A 15,119-nucleotide genomic window follows, 5' to 3' on the forward strand; every position below is an offset into this window, starting at 1 on the left:
CGAGCCGAAGAAGGAGAAATCTGCCTCGTACACAGGCAGATACGAGTCCTACACTCCGCTCTCTCTTCCACGTGCCAAAATTTACAGCGTGACGAAGGAAGAGCAGAGTTACCGAAAGCCGAGACCACTCCCAGAGTGGTATCAGCGAAAAAATAAAAATCAGTGGTGCGAGTTCCACGAATCTCCGGGACATAACACTGAGGAGTGTATCCAGCTGAAGGACCAGATCGAGGACATGGTCCGGAAGGGATACTTGAAAAAATACATCGCGGATCACCGCGAGAAAAAGGAGGCCGAGAAGTCAGCAAAGGACTCTCGGCAAGACCTCGACTTCCCCCGGAAGAACAATAAAAATGCGGAGGGAAAATTCTCTCCGATCAATGTTATCTCGGGAGGAATATGCTCTCGGAGGGAACACAAGCGACACCTTAGGGCTCTGACCCACCAGGTGAACAACGCGGACATTCAGCCTCCCCAGTCGCCGGTGCCGAATATGACGTTCACAGCCGCCGACTGCCGGGGGGTAACGTTCCCTCACGAGGATCCGTTGGTGATTATCGCCACGGTGGCCTACCATGACGTCAGCAAAGTCCTTGTTGACGGTGGCAGCGGAGCAAACATCCTGTTCCGAAAGGCCTACAATCAAATCAAGCTGAAGCCCAAGCACCTTACGCCAGTACCCTACCCGGTATCCGGATTTAATGGGGCTTCTACTTACCCAGATGGGAAGGTGACACTTCCTGTCACCATCGGCTGCGATGAAGCAGCCAGGAATGTCATGACTGAATTTTTAGTCATTGACGCTCCTTCAGTGTACAACGTGATTTTGGGGAGCCATAATTCATGAGATCCAAGGGGTCGTCTCAACTTATCATCAGCTGATGATTTACGTCTCAGACGCCGGCTTCCCCGAAAGGATCCAGGGCAGCCAAAAGGACGCCCGAAGGTGCAACTACCTCAAGCCATCCACTAGTCGCCCAGATGACGATGACAAGGATGAGGAGGAGAAAGAAAAAGAAAGAGAGCCCAGCACAAAAAAGCCGAAAGGCCTAAGTGCTTCGGCCCAAGGTTCTGTGCCCAGAGAAAAAGGGCCAGAGAGGGAAAAAGCTAGCTCTTCACCTGAGCCGAAAGACTCAGAGAGCCAGCCGAAGAACAAGAAGTCTGGGACGCCGGCTGACATAGACAGCAGGCCAGATTGTGAAGAGTCCAGTCCATCAGCAATGGACATGGACCAGCAGACTGAAACGGTTGAATTGATCGAAGGAGACGCTGAGAAATGTGTAACAATCGGGATGGACATTGATCCGAACACCCGTTGTGAACTTATTCAGCTCCTTCGGGACAACAGAGATGTGTTTGCTTTCTCGGCAGCTGATATGCCCGGAATAAGTCCAAACCTCATCTCCCATAAGCTTAACGTTGACCCAACGTGTCGACCAATTAAGCAAAAGAAGCGGAGTTACTCTACAAATAAGAATCGAGACATCGCAGCCGAGGTCAAAAAGTTGCTGGAGGCAGGCTTCATCGAGCAATGGTACCTGGAGGATGTGCGTTGACTTCACGGACCTAAATAAGGCTTGTCCGAAAGATTTCTATCCCTTGCCGAGGATCGATCAGCTAGTCGACTCGACAAGTGGCCATGCCTTGCTTAGTTTCATGGACGCATTCTCAGGGTATCATCAGATCTTCATGCACCCCGACGATCGAGCAAAGACGGCATTCGTCACGAACGCCGGGGTGTACAATTATAAAATGATGCCCTTCGGATTGAAAAATGCGGGGGCGACCTATCAAAGGCTGGTGGATAAAGTTTTCGCCGATCAAAAGGGCCGAAACATGGAAGTCTATGTTGACGATTCGATCGTCAAAAGCAAAAAATTCGAGGACCATGTTAAGGACCTGGCTGAAACCTTCGCCACCTTAAGAAAGCATAAAATGAAGCTGAATCCGAAGAAGTGTGTCTTCGGCGTGAAGTCAGGGAAATTCCTTGGGTTCATGGTCAGCAAGAGGGGGATTGATGCCAATCCCTCCAAAGTCAAAGCAGCGCTCGACCTTCCTGAGCCGAAAACAAAGCGGGATGTTCAGCGGCTCACCGGAAGAATGGCAGCCCTTTCGAGGTTCATTTCTAGAGCTTCGGATAAGGGGTTACCTTTCTTCAAAGCCCTGAAACTCCCGAAAACAAAGGAGCTCGTTTGGGAGGAAGAGCAAAAAGAAGCCTTCAAGCAGCTTCGGGAGCATCTGGCTCAACTCCCAACGCTGGCTAGCCCCGCAGAGGGAGAAACTTTGTATCTGTATGTGGCTGTTAGCCCAGCCACCATCAGTGCAGTGCTGCTGAAGGAAGAAAGCAAAATTCAGCAACCGATCTATTTCGTCAGTCACACCCTGACGGATGCCGAGACTCGCTACCCTCTACTCGAGAAAGTCGCTTTTGCGGTAGTGGTAGCTGCTCGGAAGCTGAGGCCCTATTTTGATTGCCATCAGATAGTGGTCTTAACTGATCAGTCGCTGGAAAAAGTTCTCGGCAAAGTTGAAAAATCTGGTAGGCTGGCCAAGTGGGCTTTTGAGCTCACCGAATTCAGCATCAGCTACCAGCCGAGAGCTGCCATAAAGGCTCAAGCTCTAGCGGATTTCTTGGCCAAATGCTCGTACCAAGAGACGTTAGATAATGAAAGGAAAGTCTGGATCGTGTTTACGGATGGATCCTCCACCGTAAATGGTTCGGGGGCAGGGGTAGTGATAACCTCCCCCGAAGGCAAATCCTTTGAGTATGCACTAAAATTTTCTTTCAAGGCTTCGAACAACGAAGCTGAATATGAGGCAGCAATCGCTGGCCTAGAGCTGTGCATCTCCCTGGAAGCCGAGCATGTCTGCCTGAAAACAGACTCTCAGCTAGTTGCATATCAGATCAGTGGCAGCTACGAGGCCAAAGAGCCCTCCATGATAGCCTATCTTGCCAAGATCAAATCAGTCATTGCAAAGCTGAGAACTTTCGAGGTTCAACTGATCCCAAGGGGTCAGAATACTCAGGCCGATGCACTCTCCAAACTTGCTAGTTCAACTCTCACTGAGCTGAACAGATCTGTATATGTGGAGGTGCGTCGAGAAAGAAGTGTCGACGAAGCACCTGAAGTGTGCTGCGCTGACCCAGAGCCTAGCTGGATGGACCCCATCCTAGCTTTCAAGCTTCGGGGAGAGATTCCCGAAGATAGAATTTTGGCCTCCAAGCTAAAGAGAACCAGCTCAAGGTTCATCGTCTTCAGGGGGGAACTTCTGAAAAAATCCTTCTCAGCCCCATTGCTGAAATGCGTGGGACCAACAGATGCAGATTATATCCTACGGGAGATTCACCTCGGCATCTGCGGGAACCACATCGGGGGAAGGACCTTAGCCCACAAGGCATTGAGGGCCGGATATTACTGGCCCACCATGATCTCAGATGCTAAGGAGCTGGTTCGGAAATGCGAAAAATGTCAAAAATTCGCACCAGTTATCCATCAGCCAGCTAGGGATCTTCAGCCGATTCTTAATCCACTCCCGTTTGCCCAATGGGGACTGGATATACTGGGACCATTTCCAGATGCTATGTACCAGAAAAAATGGCTGATAGTCGGTGTTGACTACTTCAGTAAATGGATCGAGGCCGAAGCAGCCTCGAACATTACAGAGCAAACTGTCAGAAAATTTATCTGGCTGAATATCATCACTCGTTTCGGCATCCCGAGAGTATTTGTCTTCGATCATGGGAGACAATTCGATAACTTACCGCTGAAGCGGTATACAGATCAGTTCGGTATCAAACTGGCATATTTAGCGGTATGCCACCCGCAAAGTAACGGACAAGCCGAAGCTGCAAATAAACAGATCCTAAATGCCCTCAAAAAGAGGGTGGAAGATCAAAAGTCCAAGTGGCTGGAGGAGCTCCCAGGAACCCTTTGGTCCCTACGGACAATTGAAAAAGAGGCAACGGGCTATTCACCTTTTGAACTGGTGTATGGTGCCGAAGCCGTCCTTCCAGTGGAAATTGGCTCTGAGAGTTTACGAGTGCACCACTTCTCGGCTGAGAATGAGCAACTGATGAAGGAATCTCTCGATTTCCTCGACGAAGTAAGAGACTCAGCCCGAGACAGAATGGCTGCTTATAAGCAGAGAATCAGCAAATTTTACAACCGAAGGGTCCATGCAAGGCCCCTCAAAATTGGAGACCTTGTCCTTCGGAATGCTGCTGCAATTCAGAAAGGCCGAGTCCATGGGAAACTCTCAGCTACATGGGAAGGGCCCCTCAAAATCTGTGATGAGCTTCAGCCAGGGACATACCGACTTCGGCAGTTGGATGGAACTGAGTTGAAAAATCACTGGAACGCTGATGTACTGAAGAAATATCATGTGTAAACCCTTCGAGGCAGAACAATCTTTGTAAGTACATTTTGAATTAATAAAAGGCCTTGGAGCCACCATTTATATAAATATTTGCAACTTTTTATTCTTTCAAAGTTTTCTTTGTTCTATCTACTCTTTAAGGGTTTTTTATTCAGCCCCGTCTGAAACCTTCGCCTCCGGGTAAATGGGTTTCGGATTGCTGACAAACCCGTCTTTTTAAAGAACACTGGTCTTCCAGCTGAAGTCAAGCTTCAGTAAGACTTGTTCTCCAAAGACATGAGTCCATGGACAAGTCTGGGATATTGCCTTAACTGAGCCTTGTATCCCAGAAAGCCATTATCCGAAGCATTGCCTTCAGTTGGCCCTGTGTTTCGGATATCCATTTTTAAAAGATAGAAAAATAAAACCCAGCTCAGTAATCCAAAGACTTGAATCTTTAGATTTCTGGGGGGGGGGGCAAGAGGCACTACCAGTGCAAGTTTATGTTCAGCAGAACTCTTTAAGTCGAAAGCTTTTTACTTCACGAATTTTTGCGAAAATTTTTCGAGATCAGAAACAGTAAAGCATTCAAAATAAGACAAAGCAGTTGAAGAAAGGAACATCAGATTAATGATTCATGCTCAGAAAAGTGAGCTACAAGTTCAAATAAATCAAAGACTATATCGGCAGCCGCCCACAAGCGGAAAATAACAGCTGCCGAAATATGTACAGAAACAAAAATAAACTGTTTGTACGACAAGGCAAGCTGAAGCAAAAAACAAGGCAAAAAATTCAGAAAGCGACAAGTCTAAAGTTGAGCGCACGATGAATCGCAAGATTCTGAAGACGACTGCCCGAGTTCCTATGCTTCAGCCCGAGGATCAGACTGATCAACGTTGTTGGGCCCCATGGTGGCCTCAGCCCCAGCAGCAGAAGAGGCGGGCTTTGCACCCTGCTGAGCCTCCCTCTCCCTCTGTTCAGCCTCCAACTCCTCCCTCTCAGCTTCTTCTTCGGCTTCCTCAGCCTTAAGAATTTCAGCTTCGATTGGAGTTGCATACTTCATGTGAGGGTCTTCGGGATCCTGGACCCATTCAGCACATTTGGACCAGTCGAGCTTCGGCTCAGCATGTAGGCAGACTCTTCGGCACACTCTGAACCCGTTTCTAAAACCCATTTCATACTCTTCTTGGGTATAGATGCGGACCTTGAGTAGAGCCTCAGCATCAGCCAGCTTCTTTCTCGTCTCCTCCAGGTCTTCCTTGGATTCCTTTAGCTCATCAGCAAGCTTGGAGGAAGACTCTTTCTGCTCGTTCAGTTCCTGCTGAACTTGGGAAGCCTTGGTCTGAGCTTGGGTCAACTTATCTTCCTTGACCTTCAGCTGATCCTCAGCCTCTTGGAGCTTAGCTAGTTGAGCTTCAGCGGCAGTAGCAGCTTCGGAGAGTTGGACATTCCGAGCCTGGAGCACCTCTTCAGCAGCCATTCTGCTGGCTTCAAGAGCTTCCAACTTCTGCTGCACTTCAGCTTGTGCAGCAGTTCCTTCTTGGATTCGGCTCCCGATGGCAGCTTTGAATTTGGAAATATCCACTCCCATGTGCTCCTGAAGGAATTTTTCCCCTTCCATCAGCGGGGGGAAAACTTCCTTCTCCATGGCATCGCAGAAGGTCTGAAGGGCTTCAGCAGCTTTCTTCTCATACTCTTCACCCTTCTGCTGCTTCTCTTCAGCCGCTGCTTGCTTCAGCTTGGCAAGCTTTAGCTCCTCCTCGGCTACCTTCTTGTCATACTCAGCAGCGTCAACCCTATCTTGTAGGGTATCTATCAGCTCTACAGTGAGAGTCTGATTGTGCACAAACTGGAAACAGGGGCACAAGTCAAAAAAGAAAAATAAAAAAATAAAGAAATAAACAAAACACAACTGAAGAGCTGAAGTGGAAAAGAGATAAAGGCAAAGAAGGAGAATCACCTGCATCATCAGCAGTTGGTTAGACCTGGCTGGGTCTGGAACTGATCTGCTGGATTCGCCCATCCCAGCAGTGGCCTTCAGCGACCAGATCCTCGCCCTATCTACTTCGGACATGCCAGCAAAGTTGCCGAAGTAGGCTGCAGCACCTTCTCGGTTCTGACCCCATATGAGGTCCCAGATGTGATCTGGGATTGGCATTCGGGGGGCCGAGAAACCCATTTCTCCAGACTGCAGCGTCTGGAAGGAAGGGAAGGATGACGATGGAGCTTCTTGAGTCTTAGATGGCTCGGCATCCCCCTTCTTCTCAGCAGAGTCAATTACTATGACCTCCGCTTCTTCATCAGGTGTGAGGACGAAAGCCTCAACCTCTCTTGCAATATCGGCTGTGAAACCCTCAGCATTGGGCATCACAGCATCCTCATCTCTGTGCTCAGCAGCACTCTCTTGAGCTTCCTCTTGAACCCCTCCCTTAGGATCGGGAGTTTTCTGATCCACCTCCATCTCGGGAGGTGGCGGAGGGGTCCTCGGAGGTGATTGAGCCAGCGGCCGGGGAACCCTCGGCGATCCACCGCCTTCCTCAGGTTCCCTTATCTCGATGCCGATGGTCATCGGCCTCCTTTGAAAGTCATGAGGGCCGATGATGGCCATTCTTCGTCGCCTTTTTTGAAGCGGCTGCTCATCCATGTCAGAGTCTTCAGACTCTTCTTGTACCTGGTCTTCGGGACGAGCAGGGGCTTTACCCTCTCTCTTTCTATTACTCTCCTCGGACTGTAAAAGACAAGGGGGGACGAAGGGTATGAGTAGCAGCAAAGAAAGCAACAGCAAAGCTGAAAAGCTAAGTCTAAAGAACTCACCGAAGTCTTCAGCAAAGCCTCGTCTTCTTCAGCTGCCCTAGCTGCAGCTTCTTCTTCAGCAGCCCTGGAAGACCCCACTCCTCCTTCGCAAGCTTCAATAACCCGTGCAACCTCTTCGGCTGTACGGGCAGCTTCAGCTTCTTCGTCTAGCAGCTGAAACAAGGGATCCCTCTTCTTCCACCAAGGCTTCTGCTTCTGATATAGAGCAACAACCTCAATTTGGAAATGGGTAGAGTCTAGATGGACTTCCCTATGCTTCGATTCAGTGATAGAAGGAGCCCGAGCAGTTACGACCCGTTCTCGGTTGACGCCGAGACGATCGTATTTAATGCCAACGTTGGTCTCGTCCCGCTCTGAAAGAAGAAGAGGGAAAAGATTAGTTCAGCTAGGTCGGCACAGCAGAGAAGTACGAAGTAAAAGCAGAGGAAAAGATATAACTAAAAGGCCTCGGCCCCAGCCGAAGAAACTTACCATCCCTAAACTTTCGGCTGAGGCCGACAGCTGCTAACATGTTCTCTTGGAAGACATAATGCGTATCGGGGAGCCAAGTCTCCGGGATATGCTGCATTCGACCGCTGCCCCCCGGGTTCGGCCGCTTGCCGAAGATGTTCAGTTGATTAAGGTTCGGATCCGAACCGTCACCTTCGGGGGGACCCAAGCTTCCCATGTCGGGATCAGGCTCGGCAAGATACCTGGGGGCACTGAAGACGCAAGGGTGGTCCGGATCTGTGGGCGCCCTAACCCAGATCCACTGACCTCTCCAGTCCTTGTCTGAAGAGTCATTCGGCCACATGGTTAGGTACTGGGGCCGAGACTCAATCCGGTACCACCCAGAGCCGTGATGTCCGTGCCCACTTTGAATATTTGGCACTAGCCGATGGAGCTTTTTGAAGCAGTGCAGGTTCGGCACATACCTGAAAAACTTGCAGACCCATAAGTATGTCATCACCCTTCGGATGCTAATGGGAGTTAGCTGACATAGAGAAATATTATAGTGGATCAGCAAGTCTCGGACGAATACGTCCAAAGGGAACCTCAGCCCATATTGAAGTTGTCTTGTATATACCCCCACATACCCCGGGGGTGGACGATGGATTCTATCGGATGCCACAGGCATTCGGCACCAATACCCATCAGCTTCGAGGATGCCGTAATGCAACTCGATCTGCTCGGCAAACCGATACTGCTCAGCATTCTCTACCCACCATGAGTAGGGGCGGTTCTTTATCATGGCCGAAGCCACTTCAGCATCCTCCCACTCCGAAAACCCAGGAAGGATATCCCAAAGGACGGCGGGAATTTCATCATCTCGCCCAGAAACGCTCGGCCCCTCCGCCCCCTGAGGAGGAGCCGAAGAAATGGGAGTCGCCCTAATCCCTTCAGCAGGGTCAGACTCTGCTCTCTGTCCATTCCAGGTCCCCGTCCTGTTCCTAGGATCGGGAATCGACCTTGCTCTTCTTGGAGCACGGGCCCTACCTCTAACTTCCCTCGCCATTGATGAGTTTCGAGGAAAAAAGTCGAAAAAAGGAAAAAGAGTTCGAATTTGAAGAAAAATAAAAACTAAAATCAAAGGGAATTACCTTAATCTGAAGCGAAAGTCGCCGATTGACGAATTGGTATTGACGAGTCTCAGTTTCTAAGCTCAATGCTCGGGGAATTTGCGAAGTTTTGAAGCGGGTTCTTGGTTTCTCTCGAAAATTCTGGGTTCTGTGAAAGAAATGAGAAGAGACGGTGCGCTCCTTGATTATATGTCCAGAAATGGGAATTTTGGGAGTCCGTGCCTTAATTTCTCTTAAATACCCCAGTGAGTAACCGTTAAACACACGATCTCGTGGCTAAACCGCCCATTATCCGTCCAACTTCCACAAATTATTCGCCCAACCGCCGTCATTTCCTTAATTGCGGTTTAAATTCAAATTTTTTGGATTAATTAAATCATTTACTTCCCTCCTTTTTCTGATTAATCAAACCCGACCCGTCATCCTTCCAGGCCGGGTCTGGGGGGCAAGTTGTTTGGGTCCAATTTATTCCAATTGGGCCTAGTTATTAAATGATCCAATTACAAGCCCAAGGTCAAGGTTCATCTCTCAAATTATGCTAAAGTCAAGGTCAGTCCACCAGACATGTCAATTGGGCCACGGCCCACATTCTCCATATGTGCTAAGGTATAAAAGCCTTCAATTCATTCATTTGTAGATACACACAAAGCCTCAAGCAATTAATTCTCTTGCATAGCTTTCTCTCTCTACACATTGTACTGACTTTAGCATCGGAGGGGCCTTCCTCGGCAACACCCCAAGGCTAGTTTACGTGTGTTCGCTGTGCAGGAAACCTTCGGCCCAACATCACTTGGACCGAATCCAGTCTTCACCACTTTAGCGGGCCTTCGGAAAGGCCCCATTGTTTTCACCCGGAACAGTTATTATATCAAAATCAACTTCCCGTATTTAAAATAAACATTTTGTTATTATAATTTTTTTAATATCTTTCTTTAAAATATATATTCTTGCACAGGTGTACTATAGTTAAATTAAAAATAAAAAGCTTGACAAAAGTAATCAATAATATAGGGCCATGCATGCATGATGGAGCATTAAAACCTATTAACTCTTGCCAGCAACCCTTGATGATAAGAAATGGGAGGTCAATATTACTAGACCATAAAATCAACGTGTTTTCCACTGATCAATTATTGATGTCGACTTCCTTCAAAAAAAATTATTGATGTCGACTGTCCAATGCAATAAAAGTTTTCTTTCATGTCCAAAAAAAAAAAAAAGTTACTATTAAGGAGGAAAGTGATTAAGATTTTAAGGTCATCATCTCATCAAGCAGAAGAGAGAAAAAAAAAAAAAAAAAAAACCCAACAAAAGCTCTTGCACTGGAGTAATTACGAATTATGAGGGATAAATGTACGTAGTTAATTGCTTGTTAATTGATTTTAATTATGTTTTTAACTAGGCAAATGAGGTAGCTCATTAGAAGGAGACTTTTCATCGGGTCATTTGAAATTCGACCCCTAATAAATTATTGTAATTAATTAGTTAATAAATTTAAATATTTTATTTACTTATAACATGCTAGAACATAACAAAGGGAGAGGTAAAAGATTTAAATCCCGACCCCTCTAATAATTTTGTCGTACCACTATAGCTCATGGCATGCATGACTGATTTGAATTCACTACAATACTGAACAAGAACATGCGTGTGGGTCCAAGGGTGGGTAACTACAAAATTGACTTTGACCATACATACGAGCATTAAATTACAATAGCACCAAATCCATCTTTAAATAGCAAGCAAAGTTTACTGAGAAGAGTATAGCCTAGCCAAATAGCTAATTTAAAAACAAATAAGCTAAGCAAGCTTGCCGATTAATTAACATGATGAAACATGCAATTTGCATCCCATTTCCATCAAAAAGCCATATATTTCCCATGCTAAAATTTGCTCAAATCCTCCATTTCAAATATGGATTCCATATTACCTTCCTAAACACTCATTACTTTCATCAAACCCTTTTTCAATCTACCACCCAAAATGATGCAACATTTTCTTCTAAGGGTGATTCTAAAATTACCTTCAAATTCGAGTCCATTCTCGACGACTCAAATGATTTGGCGTCCGGTGTTGATTCTGTTATTGATGAGACTTTGGCACCTCTCCTTAAGGAAGTCCTTGTAAAACTCGGTAATAAGTCTAAGAGCTTGTCTTGCATGGTTTTTGATCTCGCGATGTCCAAAATTACCCTTGATGTGGCTGAAGAAATGGGGATTCCTGCCGTGGGGTTGGACATTATTAGCGCTTGTGGAGTGTTGGGTTACTTGCAAGACCGTCAACTTCTTGACAAAGGGATTATACCCCTAAAAGGTATAGTAGACAGCTAACTTCTTTGTTTGGAAAAAAATATAACACTTAATAAGTTAGTTTAATGTACGTACAATTTGTTTAATCTACTTTGTTCTTATCACTATATAATTTAATAATTGCTTAGTTATCTCACAATCACGTAATTTTGAACAAAGAAAATATTCACATGGTATTCATTTAGGGGAAAAAAATTTAACAATTTGACCTAATTGAGAATTTAATTATGATTATATAAGATTTTTGGGGCTATTGTGATCGGATTAATCAAGTTAAAGCAATCAATACTCATTATTAAAGTAGATATTAATGTTAAAAAATATACTGCCTTCGTTCATAATTTGTTGCTTTCACACCTAATTGATACAAATATTGTCTTAGGTGCCATTCATTAGTTTACCTTGTCTATTTTTGCTCATGTGTTTTGTTTTGAAACTTTATTTTTTATTATTATTATTTTTTATCCGAATTTATACTCCACATTTTTTAAATCTAAACTTATTTTTTTCTAATATGATTTGACCAAAGGTTAACCTTGTATGCACAATCTACTTTTAAATAAATACATCAAAAAGGGTTCTTATTAGATGCATCCGTAATAATATGTATTTTACTAATAATGTAATTTTCATAATTCCTAGCTTGTTAATTAAAATAAAGATATTTATCAATTAAAAATTGCAAATAAAATGATAAAGTTTATTCTAAACTTATTTTTTCTGATCCAATTAGATCTGAATTAATTTTTCTGTTTTGATTTGAAATAAATATTGAGGTCTTGAAATAAGGCTAACCAAACATGACCTTACTCGCTCTAATATGCATATATAATGTATGTGCGTGCAGACTCAAGCTGTCTAACTAATGGTTATCTTGAGACGATAATTGATTGGATACCAAGTTTGAAGGGAATACGCTTAAAGAACTTGCCAACTACATTCAGAGCTACAAATCCAAATGATAGATGTTTGAACTATGTAAGCTCATATTTAAAAAAAGCTCTAGAATCAAAAGCAATCATCCTGAACACATTTGATGGTTTAGAGAAAGATGTCCTAGAAGATCTTTCATCTTTTTCGCCGAACATCTACGCAGTTGGTCCATTCGATTTGTTACTTGACCAAATAAAAGATGTTGATGTAAATGATATCCATCGTCCAAATACAGAAACACAAGAAAATTGTGACTACATACAATGGCTTGACTCTCAAGAGCCAAACTCGGTGTTATACGTAAGTTTTGGGACAATAGCACAATTGACCATTGAGCAATTTGATGAACTAGCATGGGGGCTTGCAAATAGTCTAGCTAAATTCTTTTGGATCGTTAGACCAGGCCAAGTTAACGGTAGGCCTAATACTCTTCCGCTTGGTTACGAAGATGAGGTGAAACATAGAGGTATATTCGCACATTGGTGTGACCAAAAGAGGGTGTTGGCTCATCCTTCTATCGGAGGTTTCGTGACACAATGTGGGTGGAATTCGGTAACTGAGAGTATTAGCAATGGAGTACCATTGCTTTGTCAACCCGTTCTTCTCGACCAACTTACTGCTTGTTGGTATTGTTGTAATTGTCTAGGTGTTGGTATAAATATAAGTGATGCTAAGAAAAGAGATGATGTTACTAAGATGGTAAAAGAGTTTATGGAGGGAGAAAAGAGAAAGGATATTATGAAGAATGTCATCAAGTGGAAGAATTTGGCCATTGAAGCAACCATGAGTCCACATGGATCCTCTTGTGTTAATTTGGATACTTTAGTAAATCATGTGCTTATTTCAAATCGCTCTTTTTAAATAAAAAAAGGATGTAACCTAATAACCTATAAAACGTGTAATCGAATCTTGATCGATCTTGCAATTTTTCTTGAATATATAATCATTTTTCAGTCTTGAATTATTCTCTATATTTTTCCGACTTTTCTTTTTAAGAAAGTATTTTACCATGATTAAAAGATTAGAAAAAAGCAAAACATAAATTCTTTAATAATACAAATCACGTGTAAATACATGCTTACTCAATTAATCTGATCTATCAAAGGAGAAAACACAATTTGAATTCACTCATAAGAGTTCGTTGAAGGAGTAGGAAAAGGAATCCAACAAAGTTCTCTACTCTCAATCAAATAAAGATAACGGAGGTCGAACTTGTATCTCAAGCATGTCTTCTATATACAAGGACTATGTTTATCATTTTCCTTTATAAAATTTTTTTTACAAAAATTATAAAAATTGAGTCATTGAAAAATCATTGAAATAATAATTATGATCCAATTTCATTGAGTATTTGTTGCAAAGCTAGATGCTTAGACCCGGTCACGTTTAATTTTAAAGAGCATGATCCTTTAGTTTACGAGTACATCGTAACGTTTACATCATCTACTAGTAATATATTCCCATGAATTCAGAATGACAAAACTTGACAAAATAAAGTCTGGAGACATATTGACAAAATTGATCAGAGGCCACCAGTGCTAGTAAAAGCAGCTTGCTAACAACCATGCGTCATGTATTCATATTCATGCAATCATGCATGAAAAGTTCGAAATGGGAGTCTTGGAAATTGAGTAAAGGGTAATCGTTGTTTTTAAATTATAATTTATCATTTTAAGATCTTAAAAATGAAAAGGAAAAAAAATGCGTAAAAAAATTGGGAAATTTGCTAATTGTAGCCACATTTTAAGTGTATTTTAAATCTTTTACCTATCACTTGATTATACTCCTAACAATTTTTTAGTCTCATTTTAAGTGTATTATATCATGTGAGGTTCGCTTTCTTAAATATTGTGATAAAGTGTGTGTTGCAACTATAAATAAACGGATGAAGTATTTTGTAAAATGCAGCCGCCCGACTTCAAGATAGAGATCTGCTACTTTATAGAGTTCACTAGCGAAGTAAAGATCATTAGATTTATTTTTTTGCAAATTGCAGCCCAAAATTACTAATAACTTTTTAATTACTACCCAATTTAATTATTTTCTCGATTTGCGTGCCAAAAAATATCCCTTTAAAAATCATTTTAGTTACTCTAAGATGTTTTTTTCATTTGCCACATCACCGTTAAACAAACCCTTCACTTAACAAACCTTTCATCAATAATAAATAAATATGTTCAAATTTTATGTGTGAGACCCACCATCAATACAATTCATTAAATTTATACAATAAAGTGGCCTGGGCTCAAACAAGATTTATTTTTACAAACATTAAAAAGGTCCAAAATTCATCCCAATCACTATTTATACAATTATACTCCACGCTTAACTGTGGAGTATCTTAGCATATGAGTTCCCTAATAAGAAGATGCACCTTGTTAGTAGGAGTAGTATATTAAACTCCTTTTAAAGCAATCATGAGGGGTATTAGTGTATTACACAAGGCCATCACCCATGCGGTATGGTTTTTAATTTATCACCAATTCACCATCCCTGCCTCACTACCCACCAAACCAAGACCCATACTTGTCCGGTGGCCGGTGTCCCTAACCTCAATGTACACATCAATCTACTGTTCTTAATGGGATTTAAGGTGACCTAACCCATCTATAATAATCCGAACTCAAACTCAATCCGAACTAACCCAAACTCAAATCTAAACCCTAAGCATTGACCAAATTTGAAAGCTATATTATTCAGTGGGGATCGGATTGGATAGCTGGATTAAGACCCTGTTCAATTCACCTATAAAAATGATGTTCAATAAAAAATAGTTTCAATTTAGTTCAGTTAAATAAAACTAGTTCAGTAAAAATAAAACCACCTCAGTAAATAATAAATTAAGTTTAATAAAAATAATTTCAATTCAATAAATAATAAATTAAGGGGCTTCAAAAAAAAAAAGTTTAGTAAAAATAATTTAAATTCAATTAATATCAATAACTTTTAAGAAGAAATATAATAGAAATCAGTAAAAATAATTTCAGTTTAGTTAAATTAATTTCAATGCAGTTAAAAAAAAAGTAATTTCAGTGTATGAAAAATAATTTCAGTTCAGCATAAATAAGGTGAAGTGAACTTGATCTAAATCTTTAGCAATAAGTCTTGTTACGTTAATTTTATTATAATACAACCAATTTGAGGATAA

The 15,119-nt window shown here is 42.6% G+C and overlaps 1 protein-coding gene across 1 annotated transcript; it reads left to right on the forward strand.

Moving 5' to 3' along the window:
* Positions 1-10,466: 10,466 nt before the first annotated feature.
* On the forward strand, positions 10,467-12,932 carry LOC145603905 (7-deoxyloganetin glucosyltransferase-like). Its single transcript, XM_081659877.1, has 2 exons — positions 10,467-11,042; positions 11,886-12,932. Exons 1-2 carry the CDS (start codon positions 10,556-10,558, stop codon positions 12,830-12,832), a joined length of 1,434 nt encoding a protein of 477 aa, XP_081516003.1. The 5' UTR covers positions 10,467-10,555; the 3' UTR covers positions 12,833-12,932.
* The last annotated feature ends 2,187 nt before the right edge of the window (positions 12,933-15,119 follow it).

Source organism: Chenopodium album, chromosome 2 (assembly GCF_948465745.1).
Source record: "Chenopodium album chromosome 2, dcCheAlbu1.1, whole genome shotgun sequence".
Lineage (NCBI taxonomy): Eukaryota > Viridiplantae > Streptophyta > Magnoliopsida > Caryophyllales > Amaranthaceae > Chenopodium > Chenopodium album.

Bases quoted from the DNA above. Each gene is read 5' to 3' on its own strand.
- LOC145603905 (XM_081659877.1), top strand. From the start codon at position 10,556: ATGATGAAACATGCAATTTGCATCCCATTTCCATCAAAAAGCCATATA. The intron at 11,043-11,885 runs GTATAGTAGACA...ATGTGCGTGCAG, and splicing joins AGGGATTATACCCCTAAAAG to ACTCAAGCTGTCTAACTAAT.